The following is an 18569-nucleotide window of genomic DNA, read 5'->3' as shown; positions in this document are numbered from 1 at the left end:
ATTTCTGCATGCATAATAGTTATTTATGGGATTAATGATGTGTGTGCACAGTTCAGCTGTATACAGTAACCCCCCCCCCCGCCTCAAATAATGCAGTATCAAGCTTCATTGTGGTTTCTAGGAAATTACATCGCCTAAGAGACAACATCAGAAATGTTTATGGGGTTGAGTATTATAGGCTGCTGTGGAGCTTAATAGTAAGAAAATTCACTTGTGAATATAGTATACGGTAAGCATACTAAAAAGGGCACATTTTGATGCTTTTATTTACTTAGTAAATCCCATGTTTATCTGCATCACTTGTCAAGGGGCCTTATCATTAATATCATTCTGTAAGTTTCTTCTCTGTGCTTAGCAGAATTAAGTACTTTATTTTACCATATATAAACCTAAGGGTTTTTTTTTAAAAAAAAAATACATTTCACGCCTCGGTAAGGTCAGACAAAAATAATTTTCAAAAACCAATTAAATTATCTTAGGCTAATTATCTAAGACAATTATCTGAAGCTCAAGATTATGAAACAAAGAGACAGGAACATTTTCTCACCACAATTGGTAGGCAAAACTCAAGGAAAAAAAAAATCAAATTGTCTTTTGCTCGGCTCATGCTAGCAATTTCTGACTTGTGATTAAAACGTTCAAAATCACCAGCTATCTGTCTTAGACAAAGGACCGCAGCTGTACAGATGTTGAAGATAAAAGCAATTTTTGTAAACCATTTGAAAGAAAATGCAGAGTACCTTATGGACTTTTTGCATAACCCCGAAACAAATGAACTTATGATCTATATCAGTGCTTCTCAACCTTGACAATTTTAAGGCATGTGGACTTCAACTCTCAGAATTCCACAGCCAGCAATGCTGGCTGTGGAATTCTGGGAGTTGAAGTCCACATGCCTTAAAATTGTCAAGGTTGAGAAACACTGATCTATATGGTTTTGACAATTAGATAAGCTACATAATAGAAAGAAGAGGGTCACACTGGAACTGGTGGTAAATCTCTTCTAGCTTTTTTTCTTTTTGCACGTTAGCTTTTTCTTTTGTTTCTTCTTTTTTCTTTTCCCCCCTTCTGACTCTATTTTAGTTATAATAATTTTTACTCTTCCATTTCAACCAAACCAAACTAGTGCCTGTGGGGTCCTTGGTGCTCTCTGAGCTTGGTTGTTTCCTTGCAGACGTTTCATTACCAAACGAGGTAACGTCATCAATGCACCGCAAGTAAACAACCACACTCTTGAGAGGACCAAGGACCTCACAATTCAATCCTGAGCTAAAAATATTTTCTTCAGGAAGGCCTAGAGCACTGGTTTTCAGCCTTTCTAATGCCGTGACCCCATAATACAGTTCCCCATGTTGTGGTGACCCCCAAGTTGGTGTGGCCACCAATAAGAGGGAGTAGGACAGCTAGGGAAAAGGAAAAAAATGGCAGACAGCGTGGTTTGGCGACCCCCGTGAAATGGTCATTTGACCCCAAATGGGGTCCCGACCCACAGGTTGAGAATCACTGGCCTAGAGAAACATTGTCCATGGGGTTGTGATGGGTTGGACACGACTTTGCAACTAACAACAACAACAACAAAATCAAAACAGTATCTAAGGTACATATTGGGGGACAATGACTGAAAACAGAGCTTGTCTTAAAAGTGATTTTTTCAAAGCAAGCTGATTTGTTTATTGCTTTTCATAGAAATAGACTGATTAGATTTTGTGCATCCTTCTTAGTATTCAGGTGTCATCCTGAGAATTCTGTAAAGCTGCTTTTGGCTAATTAAAAAAGCCACTAGGATGTGTATGAGACTGTATTTTAGGTTCAGATAAGCACATATGCATATTTTAGGAGGAAATTTGCCAAAGAGTTTTTTTTTTTTTAAGACTAAAAGACTTGAGGAAAAAAAAAGTATTTTATCAACAGGGGATTAAAATAATGCATGTTTCCTTGCATAAATCATAAACAAATTGCAGAATAGGTTGGAGCCTATTCAGAGAAATGGGAGAACAGGTGAGGCTGACTAGGACAAGATGGCCCAGTTTCTCCATTAATGTCCGTAAACAGCAATTCATCCAAATCTTTTCTTCTATGATTTTGCATTAAATTAGCTTCCCTGCTTTTCCCCATATCACCGTTGGTGAAGTTTAGCATGTGTAACAGAAACAATTTATTTCTTCATTTTTAAAACAGTTTATATGGATGTCCTTCTCACGGTTGTGATGGTAATCAGGGGGAAGAAACAGAAAACAAAATCCATTGGAGAAGCCCACACTTATATATTAAAACTGTCCCAGTAGGATCCAGCTATCCATCAAAATATATAGTTCCAAAGCATTTGACTATATACTAGTTAAATTTCAAAAGCTCTCCTTGGACAACAATAAAGTTGAAGGATGGCAAAAGCTATTAAAGTTTTGTATTATTTTTCTCTGAAAAGTTTTCAATTCATCCCTAGGCTCTTTCTTTATATCCCTATTTATGTCATCTTCCCTCTAAGAATGGAACAGCCATTTGCAAAGGTAATATACAGTTTCTACCCGAGTTTTATTTTGAAAAGTTAACATTGGAAGAAAGGAAGTTTCCAGAGGAGATTGAGTGGGAAAACAGAAGTTGGTGTAGCCTTCCTAGTAAACAATAAAAAGAAAGTTATCATTGTGGCCATTTATGAGGAGAAAACAGTAGCGATGGAAAAGATTATCTACAGTATCTGCTTTCTATCCTGCTCATTCCCCAGATGATCTAATTTTCTCTCTCCCTCTTAAATATTTTACTAGAATTTTGCAATACAGTAAAAAGTATTTAAAAATGAAAAGAAGTGTAAGAAAAAGAAAAAAAGATGGAGAAAAAGATGTGGAAAAAGAAAGAAAATATGGAATTTTTTCCTGCCTTTTTCCTATCAGGTTAGTTATTTGTATCCCTCTTTTATTAATTTACAAATAACTCAAAGCAGCGAACATATCCAATATAACTTCCTTCGCCTATTTTCCCCATAACAACAACCCTGTGAGGTCAGTTGGGCTAAGAGTGACTGGCCCAAGGTCACCCAGCTGGCTTTCTGGGTGCCATCATGATGCAGTGGATAGAATGCAGTATTACAGGCTAATTCTGCCAAGTGCCAGCAGTTTGATCCTGACCAGCTCAAGGTTGACTTAGACTTCCATCCTTCCCAGGTCAGTAAAATGAGGACCCAGATTTTTGGGAACGATATTCTGACTCTTTAAACTACTTAGAGAGGGCTGTAAAGCACTATGAAGCGGTATATAAGTCTAAGTGCTATTCCTATTTCATGGCTAAGGCAGGATTTGAACTCACAGTCTCCCAGGTTCTAGCATAGTGTCTTAACCTCTAGACCAAACTATCAATCTGCCTGTTGTCCCTCCATCTGTCCCTCCATCCATCTCTCCATCCACCCATCCATCCTTAGCTATTTAAATTTAAATTAAATAATTAAAAACATAAGTTGTTTAAATTTATTTAACTATCTTTCTTTCAACAGAAATAGCACTTAGACTTATATACCACTTTATAGTGCTTTTTTACAACCCTCTCCAAGCAATTTACAGAGTTAGCATATTGCCCCCAATAAGACACATCCTCTTCACGACCTGTTTTCTTTGTTACCTTCTGGGGGGAGGGGGCTCTGTGGTATCCAAAGCAGAACAATCAGATTCAGTCACAGTTTTGTTCCATACAGTATTAACCTTGTGAACTCTCAAGCTTCCTCCTTACGTTATGTATTCAAAATGGACAGTGATTATATATTTATATATAAGGGTGTGAGTTTATACATATGTTGTATATAGCAGGTTTAAATGTGTGCTATGTATGTGTACACTTTTGAGAGCAAGCAAAAAAATGTCATTTTTAATGTGTACCAGTGTGCCCACAGTAAAAAATGACAATAAAGGTTATCTATCTATCTATCTATCTATCTATCTATCTATCTATCTATCTATCTATCTATCTATCTATCTATTTTTCTCTCTATCTCTATTTCTCTATCTCTATTTCTCTATCTCTATTTCTCTATCTCTATTTCTCTATCTATCTATCTATCTATCTATCTATTTTTCTTTCTATCTCTATTTCTCTATCTCTATTTCTCTATTCACTGGAGAATAAGAAGGAGGAGGAAAAACACAATCAGACTGGTAAGATTCTGTCATTCTAGCCAATCTCAATAAAAAAATCATTTTAGCCTCCCTGTAGAGGTGATCTTGTGGTGGGGTTGACAACTTGTGCTTTGGAAACAAACATCTACGTGCAGAATGCATTCTAGCATCCTAACCTATAATGGTACCTTCTATTTCTTTGGATTTGGAATATTCTGCGCTCTCGTAGATTGAAGACTTTATTCCCTTGAGCAATTCATCTTTTTTCTCAGGCATTTGATTTCAAGTTTATAGCATCCCTTCTTCCTCAAATAGTGATTGTGTGCAAGCATGAGGAAAAGTGAGAGGAGCCCAGACCTGGTTCCCACAGAACACTTAACTGGGTTAATGGAGTGTGTATATTAATGTGTTGTGAAAATAACAAGAATTAATCCAGTCAATTAACCTCCCGGATAATTTAACAGCCCAAAGTCAACCCAATTGTGTGCGAGCCTAACCTAACTCTACCAAGCTAGTAATGCTACAGGGAAAACCCGGTTAATTGACCCTTTCTTGCCTACTTTGCTTTCAAAAAAGAACTGGAAAGGAAAAGTGATTGAGAAGGCAAATCCTTTCAATTTACTGAAAAGGTTTGGCAGTACGAAGACACAACACAAAGGCTGACAGATTCCTCTGTCCTAGCTGCACCCAGTTTTGCCTGCCTGATGAAGAAGACAAGGACAAGGGATGCTTTCAAATCCCAGAGGTGCTCTTTCCACGAGGCAACTGGACTTTCTTGTTTTTCTTTGAAGACGTTTCGTTTCTCATCCAAGAAGCTTCTGAGCTGAAGAGGCTTCTTGGATGAGAATCAAAACAAGAAAGTCCAGTTGTCTTGTGAAAAAAAAGCACCTTTGGGACAACCAGGATCTGGATGACTGAGAATCTCCATAGACATGATGCTTTAAAGGTCTTCTGAAGAAGGGCTTATGGGATAGCAATGTGATTTTGGTGGAAAATGTGCAGGGATTTTTGAAGTCCAAAACTGGTGATCTTAACCCAATCGATGTGATTTTGCCCTCTTAAAAGCATCAAGAACTAGATCAGATTGCTAAAACTGTAGCTATTAATAAAGTAACAGCTTGACTTACGACCACAATTGATGCCAAAATTTCTGTAGCTAAGTGAAACATTTGTTAAGTGAGTTTTGCCCCATTTTACAACCTGGGGGGTCAGTATTGACCGCTTTGGAGAATTCTGCTCTAAGATACACTATAGTTTGTTTATGATTAATGCCACATAGAGATACCACCACGATGGATTATAAAGCATGGTTTGCAGATTAGTGCAATGCAATGAACAGGTAATTGTGGTTTATGCAACAGACTGAGATTAAAAGAAACCACCGTTGGGAGAACTATGTGGACTTGGACACTGAAAGGGAAAGCCAAAAAGTTAAATCAATCTGCATCTCTTAAAATTGGTCGCCAAGGTTATTTCTTTACCGTTCTCTCCGTCAGACTTCCTTTCGTGATCAGTATCAGTGAGGGACAAGGCTGAGTTTGCACGGCTTGACAAACAGGAGCTGTGTTCGGATTTCATGCCCGACATCCACATCCTCAAGGCCTGATCTGGTGACGCACCTCCTTCCGTCTCCGTATCCATATCGGACCCCATCTCGATAGGATAGCCGTGCTGAGAAACTGTATGCAAGTCCCCCTGGTAGCCAGCACACAACATATGGGGAGAGTCACAGAATTCCAGCTCTGAAACAAAGCGAAAAACCAGAACATGGTTTGTACACAAAAAAGGACAGTTCGGGTTTTTTTTTTTTTTAATTTGCCCATAGCATGATTCATGCCCTGGGTTATAAGTATGGACCACATATCCTTCTCCATCCATGTTCTAGAACTGTGTTGATTTTAAATAAGCTCAACATAAAAAAGAATATGCACAATTATAAAGGAAGAAGAAAAGGCTAAAGTGGAGGCAGTTAGGTCTAGTGGTTAAGGCACCAGGTAGAAACCAGGAGACTGTAAGTTCTAGTCCAGCTTTAGAAATGAAAGCTGGACGGGTGACTTTGGGCCAATCACCAGGAGACTGTGAGTTCTAGTCTTGCCTCAGAAATGAAAGCTGACCAGGTGACATCACTGGGTTGTTGTTGAAAGGTGTATTGGGAATGTTCCCTGCCTTGAATTATTTATAAACAGAAAGGCAGGACAAAAAAAAAATCTAAAATAAAATAGGAATCAAAAAGATATTGGATATATATTCACAGACATACGTATATTAATAAACTGAACTCACGATTCATTACAGTGATCTATCGCTGATCTATATTGATCAATTCTGCAGCTACTGAACAGTGAGAACTACATATTTGTCTTCCTTATAGTGAACAGTAACAATTTTTTTTTTGCCATTAAGTCTATTTTATTTTGTCCTGATGTCAACTTCCGTGTGATGGAGATCAACTTCAAAAGAATGTAAACCTCTAGAAAAATATTAAATCTCAAAGTTGAGTTAATCCATGTAATTGCTTCTTATCCAAATGTTACGATATATTTAAATAAAGTCTTAGCTTCATTGCGTCTCCTATAATTTGAATGCAACAAGGCCATTTCTGAAATATTGTTTCTCGTCCAGAAGGATACGATCTACAAATCTATTGATTTTAAGTCTGCACTTTTTTTATTGGTTCAGTAAAATGTGCCAAAAGAAACAGCAAAATGAAAAGCAAAAATACATCTGCATACTTAAATTGATTTGGCAAGGGGGGGGGGGATTTAAAAAGCAAATAAAAATAATCCACATTTTAAAAACAAAACTATGAAAGGGATTCCAGTGGCTTTCCTCTCTTTCTTTATCCTTCTCTTCTCTTTTTTTCCCCCCAGCCACTCATTGCTACTTGGACATTTTTATACTTTACCCTGGACAATGTTACTCCTTTCTGTTTGAATCATTTGGATGATAATGATGTTTAAGATTATTTAAACAACTTTCTCTTCCCTCACCTTCTTCCAGACTCCTGCTGTCACATTGCAAGAGAGACAGAATGTGGTGACCCATTTGTGCTTTTGTTTTTAACCACTGGCTATTTTCAGATACAGGCTGTCCTTGGTTTACAACCACAATTGAGCCCAATTGTGGGCACGTATGCCATTGCCCCAGCCCCGCCTCCCCCTCCTCTGCAGCAGCCCCCCTGGAGGAGAGCCAAGGACAAGACAGAGACAAGACTCTGCCCTCACACCCCATAGCATGCAGATGATGCTGCGGGATGTGGGCGGAGGGCGTGGCTGCCATGGTGCTGCAGGGCTGCCTGGGTGATCTGCAGCGGGCCATGGAGGCGGTGTGTGGCCAGATGGGTGGGCCAGGGAGCGGGCAGGGTGGAGCAGGCAGGGGTGGAACAGGCAGGTGGAGTGGGGATGGGGGGCGGTTTTGGGGCACTCGGTCTCTAAAAGGTTCGCCATCACTGTTCTAAGGCATAATTAGAACAGTTATCAGTGGAACGACTTGCCTCCAAAAGTTGTGGGTACTCCAACACTGGAGGTTTTTAAGAAGAGACTGAATGATCATTTGTCTGACATGGTATAGGGTCTCCTACCTCAGCAGGATTGGACTAGAAGACCTCCAAGGTCCCTTCCAACTCTGTTATTCTGTTATTCTGCCCTTTCATGATATCAGATATTGTATTTTTTGCTGTTTTTCTTCCATATAGGATCATGCGAAATCCCAGCGCTGGGTTTACATAGCAGTCTTGTCTGTTCTGATACCCTTTGTTTTCCACCAGGCCAACTTTCAGTTTTTCATAGCAACAAGTTTCAGATCCTTCACTTGCCTAATCTGTAAAAAGGCCTTTTCTGGCCATAGCAGCCACAAGATGGCACTTTTGTTAAAGTAGAAAATGGCTGTGCTGTTCTTTGCTTTCGTACAGTGGCTGGAGACGGAAGGTCTACTTTTGTTCCTCCTCAACATTATTCAAAGACCCACAAATCGAGACAAAACTGATAGCACCATTTTCTTTTCCTAATGGATGAGTTAAAATCCTTAATCCTAGCATGGACCCTGTGCAGCCTGAAGCACTGAAATATTCTATTTTTAAATATTGATAACTGAATTCTCAGAAGCTGCTAAAAATATTTCTGTAGCAGGCTGTGTTATTATCTGGTGGATTGGGTGAGTCACGGCAGGTGCGTGGAAGATGCAGATGTTTTCCATGCTGTTGGCAACTCAACACAAACATTTCCCAGCAGTGAATTGGAGCAGGATCTTGGGCATATGCCTGAAAGTAAAAGCAATTCCTTTTCTGACCAATTTTCACAGAGACTCTTTAGCCAGATTTATTAGGAAGAAAGGGATGGAGTTGTGACTTAACTGATTCCTACTACAATGAAATATATCTCCAAGTACACTGAAGTGGAACCTTCTTGCCTGCTTTTTGTGAAGCACCAAAGTGGCAGATACAATGTTGGCACTTGTAGCAGGGTGTTTACTAAACCACTGCCTAAATCTAGATTAGATTGAGAACTGTCAAATCTTGTACACCAGTAGGCTCAAGGGAGAAAGAATCACACCGATTTCAATCAGGAGGCTTAATGGTTCACATTATTTGGTAGAAACAAAACAGTGATGGGAGTGGTAGTAAAATCTTGGAATCTGAGATAGCTCTCAGCCTCTAGCTTAAGTATCCAAATAAAAGTCCAGGATTATTTTCATTTCTGAAAATCTTACTGTTTATTGAATACATGGCCTGGCAAAGGCGAGATAAGACTAACTCTAAAGTCCCAAAGCATCAGACCATAGAATATAACAATGACTTTCCCAGCCAAACCTCCCCAGATGTCCACATAGCTCATGTAAACCAGTTCTCTTTGTTATGGGAACCATCTGCTCTCTTCTTCACACCTGCTAGAATGTCCTTGAAAGGTTCCCATACTGCCGACTCTTAGCAAGCTTCCGTAGAACTGGAGAGGTTTCATTTCTCTAATCCATTCGAAAGCAACACCTCCCCCCCACTCTAATGGCAAGATGAAAACAGAGAGGCATATAGCTGCCAAATTTTCATTCTTGATGATAGTAATAGCACTTAGACTTATATACCACTTCATAGTGGTTTACAACTGCCCATACTTTGTTGGCTGCCTCTCTCTCCTCTATTTAATATCTATATCAGTGGTTCTCAACCTTTTTAATGCCGCAACCCCCAACCGGTCGTAAGTCGAGGACTACTCAACCGGTCGTAAGTCGAGGACTACTCAATTGGTGCAGCACCGTTTGCAGAATGGGGCTTTTGGCGGGCTCAGCAGGGCAGAGACAGCCTGGACAATTCCTATTGGCTTTTGAAAGCCAATAGACTTAGACTCTATTCAAGAGAGTCTATTCTATTGGCTTTCAAAAGCCAATAGAATAAAAGGGAGTAGCACAGCTAAGGAAAAGGGGGGAAAAAATGGCAGACGGCGTTGTTTGGTGACCCTCGTGAAATGGTCGTTCGACCCCAAATGGGGTCCCGACCCACAGGTTGAGAACCACTGATCTATATGAAGCCACTAAGTGAGATGATCCATCTATTTGGGGTAAGATATCATCAATGTGCAGGTGACATCCAGATTGATATCTCTACTCCAGGGTCTCTTTGGGGCCACTTGGTCTGTGTCCACTAGGTAGTCATGGGCTACACTGTCTCTTATCTGCCCATCCCCTGGGCAACATCTCAGTCTTCCATGATAACACACTATTACAATAGCCTCAGTTTAAAAGCTGAAAAAGGAAGACACTAGTGATAAATTAAGCTGCAAAAAAAAATAAATGGGAGAAAACAAAATATACACAAGAAAGAAAATGAATTATTTCCACCATCAAAACACGGGGTGTCTTTGGTGCACAAACTAGCTGAATGGAGAGACAGTTGTGTGTGTGCATTTATGTGCACCTGCACGAGGAATCTAAACACACGGACACAAAATATGGTGATGTAAAAACAAGGAATCATATTTAGCGTAATGAATATGTCGTAGGAAAGCAAGCAATCAAAATTTTAATCCAGCCAGAGGTGGCTGTGAGCTGAAATGTAGCATCCAATTAATGAATCCTGGAGTGAACTGCTATTATTTTTTTTTTTACTATCTGATATTACAGCAATGTCACAGTTCAGCATTTTCTCATTTCTTGGCATTTAATTCCATTTTGCATTTAAGGGTACACTTAAATGTGGTTTTCACTGCTTGGGAAAAAAAGAAAGCATAAATGCATTTGCCAAACAGAAACATTAAAAAAGTGCCTTCGGGAAAGCTGGAAAAAAAAATCAAGAAAACAAACATGCAGAAGTCACACTGCTAAGCATGAATTACCAATAGTTGGAGATACAGGTTGATCGCCCCTAAAATATACAGGTGAGTTGCTTGGCGCTGTGAGTCTCCCACTTTGCAGAGAAAGAAAAGCAATGAAATGTGGGCGATTCCATTTGGAAAGAAGAAAGCTTCTCACCTTTCAAACTAATGCTTTTGCTTTTGCCTTAATTAGGAATGAAATATTTACTTTTCAATATGGCAAGAGCAGCATCCTTCTGGAACAAAAAAAGAAAAAGAAAAAAAAAGAAAGGAACCACTTAAGCAGCTGTTTTATTTTGTTCTTTCTGCACCCCACAGAAAGGTTGTCCTGGTTTCTATCAAAGAAGAAATAAAATAATAAAAAATATTGTAAGTTATTATAGAATATTATAGGCTTTTGAACTATGGTGCTGGAAAAGACTCCTGCGAGTCCCCTGGACTGCAAGGCGATCAAACTGGTCAGTCCTAGAGGAGATCAACCCTGACTGCTCTTTAGAAGGCCAGATCCTGAAGTTGAAACTCAAGTATTTTGGCCACCTAATGAGAAGGAAGGACTCACTGGAGAAGAGCCTAATGCTGGGAAAGATGGAGGGCAATAGAAGAAGGGGACGACAGAGAAGGAGGTGGCTGGATGGAGTCACTGAAGCAGTAGGTTTGAACTTAAATGGACTCCAGAAGATGGTAGAGGACAGGAGGGCCTGGAGGAATGTTGTCCATGGGATCGTGATGGGTCGGACACAACTTTGCAATTAACAATTCTAGTACAGGAGTTGATGAGCAAGGGTTCCTACCTTCTCAAAAAAAAAAAAAAAAAAAAAAAAAAAAACCAAGGAGATTTTGCCCAGCAGAACTGCTGATGGTAACACATTATGTTGCTCTCCTAAAGTCTTGGTATGTCTAGACCAAAACTAGGTATGTCTTCTCTGATGAAGAGAAGGACTAGGAGTGATATGGTAGCAATCTTCCAGTACTTGAGGGGCTGTCACAGAGAAGAGGAGGTGGACCTATTCTCCAAAGCACCAGAGTCAGAACAAGAAGCAACAGGTGGAAGTTCATTAAAGAGAGAAGCAACCTAGAACTAAGGAGAAATTTCCTGACAGTAAGAACAATTAATCAGTGAAACGACTGCCTCCAGAAGAAAACCCTATATCAGCCCTAGGAAGACCACACCTGGAATACTGCATTCAGTTTTCGTCACCATATAATGAAAAAAAAAGTTGAGACTCTAGAAAGAGTACAGAGAAGAGCAACAAAGATGATTAGGGGACTGGAGGCTGAAACATATACGGAACGGCTGCTGGAATTGGATATGTCTAGTTTAACGAAGAGAAGGACGAGGGGGGACATGATAGCAGTCTTTCAATATCTCAGGGGTTGCCATAAAGAAGAGGGAATCAAGCTATTTTCCAAAGCACCTGAAGGCAAAATAAGAAACAATGGATGGAAACTAATCAAGGAGAGAACCAACTGAGAAATAAGGAAAAAATTCCTGACAGTGAAAAAAACTCATTGGAATGGCTTGCCTTCAGAGTTGTGGACTTTCTATTGCTAGAGGTTTTAAGAAGAGATTGGACAGCCATTTGTCTGAAATGACACAGGGTCTCCTGTTTGAGCAGGGGGTGGACTAGAAGACCTCCAAGGTCCCTTCCAACTCTGTTATTCTGCTACCATTCCAGACAAATGACTGTCCAATCTCTTCTTAAAAACCTCCAGTGATGGGGCACCACAACTTATGGAGATAGGTCCTTCCACTGATTAATTGTTCTCACTGACAGGAAATTTCTCTTTAATTCAAGATTGGATCTTTCTTAAATAAGCTTATTTAAGTGCTTATTCAGATAAGAAATATATTTCTTCTTTTCCAGTCAAGAAATGCTTAGTTGAATACATCAGAATTTTGCCATCTCTCCAATTGCCAGCAAAGATTAATTTGCCCAATCCTTTCAACCCATGAATCTGAAAGTTCTCATGGGAACATTTGCACGTCCGAATGGAAGATCTTTTCCCAAAAAAATATATGCATGGAATCTGGGGAAAGGGGGGGGAAATGATCTTAGTTTTGTGTGTAAATGGGTTTAAAAAAAACACAATCCAACTTTGTGTTGAAATTGTGCATAAAATGCTTTCCTAATGTAGTTGATTATATGCAAGAGAGGATTTCATGCTCAGCTTCAAGTCACTGCAGTGAGGGACTGAGTGTTTCATTCGTTTGAGGCTTGTAGTCCCCTTGGGAATGGAAAGCTAGAGAAAATGGATCTTTAAGTAGATCCGGTGGCCTTTTCTCATTCTCTCAGAACAAATGGGAATAAAATTGGAAGCCACTGTCATGGTCCTCTCAGGTGGCTCTTCATCTGAGGAGAAAGAGCAAGGATCAGATGAACTATCCCCAGGCTTAACTCTGAAGAATTGGCTTCGAACACCAGAGTTGTAGCAGTATATATAATATTCCATTCTTTGCTCATCAGTTCTGATTCTGCGGCTCAGACTGAATTGCCCAGCTCAACTCAGGAAGAAGTCAGAGAGGCCAAGAAACGCTTGGAAAGTTATAATTAAGACTGTCAGTGGCAGGATAGGAGCATAAGGCAGACCCAGAAGAAGATGGAACTCAACATCAAAGACACACTACAAATAACAATGGTTGAGGCCACGAGAAGTGCAAAAACCAAAATTCTGTTTTCTTCCTCAACACTTGGAAGTGTTAAAAGAGGAGGAGGAAGAGGAGGAAGAGGAGAAGGTGTTGGTAGTGAAGGAGGATCCTCAGTCAGGATGACCATGTTTTGGAGGATGCCTATGAACCTCCAGGACAAAAGCATCAGGCACAAGGAACCAGAACATCTCCATGAGTAGGCCTAAGCTAATGAGAGGTCTTGGAGCAAACTGTTAAAAGGATAAATATTACACAATACAGTACCTTTGGCAGCTACAGTAGAGTTTAGCTGAAATATCTACCAATAGTCTTCAACTTACCACCACAACTGAGCCCAATATTTCTGTTGCTAAGCAAGAGTGTTTTTCAGTGAGTTTTGCCCCATTTTATGACCAGATTTGTTAAGTGAATCACTGCAGCTGTTAAGTTAGTCACATAGTTGTTACGTGAACCTGGCTTCCTCATTGACTTTGCTTGTCCAAAGGTCACAAAAGATGAACACATGACTGCGGGACACTGCAACCGTCAAGAATACATGCCAATTGTCAAGCACATGAACTTGATCCCATGACCATGAGGATGCTGCAAGGGTCATCAATGTGAAAAACAGCCATAAGTCCTTTTTTTCAGGGCACTTGTAACTTTGAACAGTCATTAAATGAATGCTTGTTAAGTTGAGGACTAGCTGTAGCCAGGCAAGGATCAAGGCAAGGTCAAGGCAAGAAAGATTGTAAAACAAGACTATCAAAGAAGTTGCCCAGATGCGGACGACTTTGTGGTGGAATCACTGGTTAAAGGAAAGGGGGGAATAGCAAGACTTTTCAGCATGGGATCCTTCCATGAGAGGAAATGATAGAGGCCAGACTATTGAAGCCTTTTATTTGCATCCCATGAATGATTACAATCAGTCTGGCCAGATTCTTATAAATAGGTGATTAGCAAATAGGTGATTCTATCCATATATTTAATTGCACAAATTTCCTAATTACCTGACCTTTATGGTATTTCAATCTTTGTCGTTCCAAATGCAGATAAATGCCTAATGCTTCGTATCCATATTTTTCAAGCTTAGCCATTATTTGCAATTGTTCATGAGTCCATCTGGATAATGACACACCAAGCTCCATTAATGGTGTAAGTCAGGGGTTTTCAAACTTGGCCCTTTTATGACTTGTGGACTTCAACTCCCAGAATTCCTCAGCTAGGCATGCTGGCTGAGGAATTCTGGGAGTTGAAGTCCACAAGTCATAAAAGGGCCAAATTTGAAGACCCCGGGTGTGTTTATGACATTCCCAGCCGGTTTCTGATAAGCAAAGTCAATGGTGAAAGCCAGATTTGCTTAACAACTGCAAGATTCACTTAACAACTGCAGTGATTCATTTAACAACTGTGGCAAAAAAGCTCGTAAAATGGGGCAAAACTCACTTAACAACAGCCTTTCTTAGCAGTAGACATTTTGGGCTCAATTGTGGCCATAATTTGAGGACTATCTATATTTAGGAACTAAGGTTGTATAGATAGAAAGGACAATACCTTACTATTCTACTCCCCCAAACATTGGAAATCTCTATTAACTATGGACTTCGGATTGGATGATGTATTTGGGTAGTTTAACAAAAGACTTGTTAAAAAGATAATATGCTATAATTTCCAATGCTCTGATTAGAAAAGGATGTGCATGCTTTTGTTTTAATTATAGTGCTAAGATATTTTGTACAAGGCGCAGAGACAGAGGCAAATTTATAGATGAAGCCTTATGCTATTTGAGCTTCTCCCATAACATAGTTGGGTCAATATCTGTCCGGTTGGGATCTGTGATTGTTGCACCAAAGAAATGTCAGCAGATCACTGTTGCAATTTTCCAATTTAGGAAGATAAGATTGAGAGAAGTGGACAGAGTTAAATCTGATAATATATTTTTAAAAAATGCATGACATTTAAAAAGTTTTTCTGTGCGATAATATGAAGCTCATGTTAGCAATCTTCGATTAGTATTTATTATTAGATCAGAAAGGGTAGATCTTTTTGAGGTTGGGGATCACACGCTCATTTCAATAAGAGGTTGTGATGGCTGCTGGAATATGACACCCCTTATCACTGTAGAGAGGGTCAATCAACAGGAAAAAAGAAGGATCTGTCCACCTTTGACTTAAAATCTTTTTCACAATACAACCTGGCAAAGCTCCCGGATTATAAATGCTGTTCTTCATTCCACACACATTTCTTCATTTGACCTGCTCTATCATGCACTTGGAAGCAAACCGTAATGCAAGGATATCCATACACAGCAAGAGTTTTTACACACGTGAAATGAATCTTGTATCATTCCAGTCTATGGGAAAACATTTTCCATTCTTAATGCAGTTACAGTGCTAACCGTATAAAACACAGTAATTTAATTTAATTGCAGCACTTGGTACAATGCTAAAAGAATTCACCAAATATTGAGAAATTTTACACTTACTGAACTGGACACCATTAATTCTGCCAAACACAATCCTCCTTAGAATCGCAATACATTTTATGGGCAACTCTATCATTCTTAGATCCTTGGCAAGGACCCAAACTCATTGCAGCCCATCCTCTGTCAATTAAATAATTATGGTTGCTGCTGCTGCTGATGCTCATATTGACGTATAGCAAAATGTGCATAAATGTAAGTACTGCATTTTTTATTATTTCTTTCAGATCAGAATGCACTTTCCTGGCAATTCCAGAATTTTGGGATGATATGTCACACATCTAGTCAAACCTATTGAGTTCAATCAGCAAGTGAAGAGTAAGACGAATAACTCAAAGTTTTCCCTTCACCTAGGTTTAAGGAACTACTAGACAATGTACAACCCATTGGGTCATTCTTTGTCAATATTTCCTTATCTAAAATGATAAACAGAAGGGCCACAAGCAGGCAAAACAGCAACTGGAGTGGGAATAACTTCTGATGTCCTGCTGGCTTCCCCACTGACTTTGCTTTTGGGTAGCTGGTGGGAAGTGATGGAACTCACATACATGTGAACACAAATGACCATGGGTGGTGATGCAGTGGCCATAAATTTGCAAATACAACTGGTAGGAAGTTCCTTGAAATTTAAGCTACACAGGAATAATGGGTCCTGGCTTTTCTATGCATTCTTTAAGTTAGCAGATTTTAGGTATTTTGATTCAAAAATTGTTGCCCTATGATGCATTGTTTTGGTAAACTGAAGTTTACAAACATATAGAAGAGCTGTAGCATCATACAGCTCACTGGAAAGTTTAAATATGGCTGGAACAGATTAAAACTCCTCAAAAGAAGAAAAGAAATTATTTATATTCAATACTCATTTTATATTACGTGATTCATTTCCCTCCGTACTAGTATAGTTATTTTATACTATCCTTTAGATTGGCTTAATACTTTGCCATAAAGCATTTATTTATTATATTTAAAAAATCCTTAAGTACATTATTCCAAAATATCCAGTTTATTACAGTATATAGATAATGGGCAAATGCAATGAATTTTTTTACCACAAGTTAGCTTATTTGTTTTAAACTTAATTTTTTAAAATTATCTATTATAGAATATTTAATGCATTCTCACTGGGGCAATATAGACACAAACACAGACACAAATAGACATTGTAATCAACCAAAATAAAATATTCCGAAAAACATGGACATCCCTAAGCAGGAGAGTTGTACAAAGTAAGGTAGGAGCAAAAGCTAGAAAAGACCACTGTTAGTCTGGCAGAAATCCCAGATGGAGCAGGAAGTACGAATTAAACCAATAATAACCTACACCACACCCCTGGAGACTATTGTAGCTTGAGGCAGATGCACCCAGATGCACCCAGACTGTGCAAAAGGGTTCATAAGGGTGATTGTGCAAAAGGGTTCACAACATTTGAAATGAAATACAGCTCATTGCAAATTATTTGATTGGGTTATTCCTGGATCATTACTGTGTAGTAGAGGTGTTGGACAAGGAGGAAGAACTGAAGTCCATATCTACCTTCAACCATGGAGGTGCAATCATGGAAGTTCATAGTTTCCACCCAAAATACATACATATGCACGTATGAATGCCTTATCTTGACTTCCTGTAGGAACAACGGGACATAAATGTCTTTGCGAGTTAGATTTATGTTCCACTTTCTCTCCAGCCAGCACACACAGCTCTTCTCCAATTTTTGAACCCTATGAGTTGAGGTGTTCTGATAAAAGTGACTAGCCCAAATGGGCTTTCATTTCTAAGGGTAGACCCTAAACACGAGACTCCCCTGGTCTAACATCTTCGCCACAATGTCACACTGGCTCTGTCAGAAACAGAAAATATGAAAGCCAATGTTGCATGTTTGCTATTATGGATATGAGGAGGTAACTTGTGGGGTTTACTATTCTATGCTTTAAACACTGGCTTGACTGGTGTTGTTTAAAAAGCAATTTGTTGCTCTACCTTAGGTGGTAAAATTTTATAGCCCAGACCTGCTTCCAAATTTTAACCCTAGAAAACTCCGGAGATTAATCCAGTAATCCTTAAATTGCAAGGCAGTTTATATCAACTTTCTGGGTCATCAAGTAAAGTCAGAAAGGTTTTTATCCCAGCTGTGTTGACAACCTGTTCTAATAGTCACAGAAGCTGTAGACAGGTGCCAAACATCTGGAAGCTGCTGGCACTCATCCCTATTCTTGCACCTTTTCCTGGCTAGATAATGTTAGGAAGAATGCAAATAACCTGTTTTAAATTTTTTGCAATTCTAAGGAAATAATTCCATATTGCATTTTTATATCGCTTAGATCAGACATGTCAAACACAAGGCCTGGGGGCCAGATGCGGCCCGCGAAGTGGTTTCATGTGGCCCGCGAAGCCATCCTGGAAACAGTAAGGGAACGGCCACCGCTGCCTTGGCCCTGGCCCAGGCCAGCCGGGAGCCTATGTACAATTTTGTGGTGGCCATCTTGTCACTTGCCCCAGTCCCACCCCCTTCTGCCAGAGACCCTCAGATCTGTCACACTCCTGCCCAGGTCCCCATAGGCACCCTTGACGCGAATGATATAGAACTGGCCACGCCCATCCAGTAGACCACACCCATTCCATCCACACCCACCCAGTAGGCTGCACTCACTCTGGCCAAACCCACCCAGCCCTCCCCGGGGCAACCGTAATGCTGACGCGGTCCTCAGTGAAATTGAGTTTGACACCCCTGCCTTAGATGCAACAATGTGAACAGTCTGACAACAGTTTGTTTTCAAAAAAGAGATCTTAATAAATGTGTCTTTGATTAATTCTAATAGCAACAACATGACACTGTTTTCAATTTCCCATAATACCTCATTATGGAATGCTTCCCAAACTCCCAATTTGAAAATGACAGACTTGGGTCCGGTCTGCTTTGGAGATACTCTGAGAATGTTCAATTGGCTGTTCCGAAATTCAGCTGCCTTAGTGGACATGGTGCTGGTAGGACTCAAAACAGCTGCCAGAGCCACTGAAGTAGAATGGGAAACAGAAAACTGAATTCAAAACTTTAGAGTAAG

At 39.7% G+C, this 18569-nt stretch overlaps 1 protein-coding gene across 5 annotated transcripts in view; it reads right to left on the bottom strand.

Annotated features, from left to right (window-relative positions):
• Positions 1-18569, bottom strand: part of TENM1 (teneurin transmembrane protein 1) — a 324284-nt gene that overhangs the window by 185658 nt on the left and 120057 nt on the right. For all 5 annotated transcript variants that reach the window (XM_039348752.1, XM_039348748.1, XM_039348751.1 and 2 more), the window contains exon 3: positions 5582-5842. In XM_039348752.1, coding sequence (XP_039204686.1) covers positions 5582-5842 — 261 coding nt within the window. The remainder of the gene's footprint in view (positions 1-5581; positions 5843-18569) is intronic.

Source organism: Crotalus tigris, unplaced genomic scaffold (genome assembly GCF_016545835.1).
Source record: "Crotalus tigris isolate CLP2741 ecotype Arizona unplaced genomic scaffold, ASM1654583v1 scf7180000018172.2679963, whole genome shotgun sequence".
NCBI classification, from domain to species: Eukaryota; Metazoa; Chordata; class Lepidosauria; order Squamata; family Viperidae; genus Crotalus; species Crotalus tigris.
Note: the sequence above shows the minus strand (reverse complement) of the source record. Positions and strands in the feature narration are given on the sequence as shown.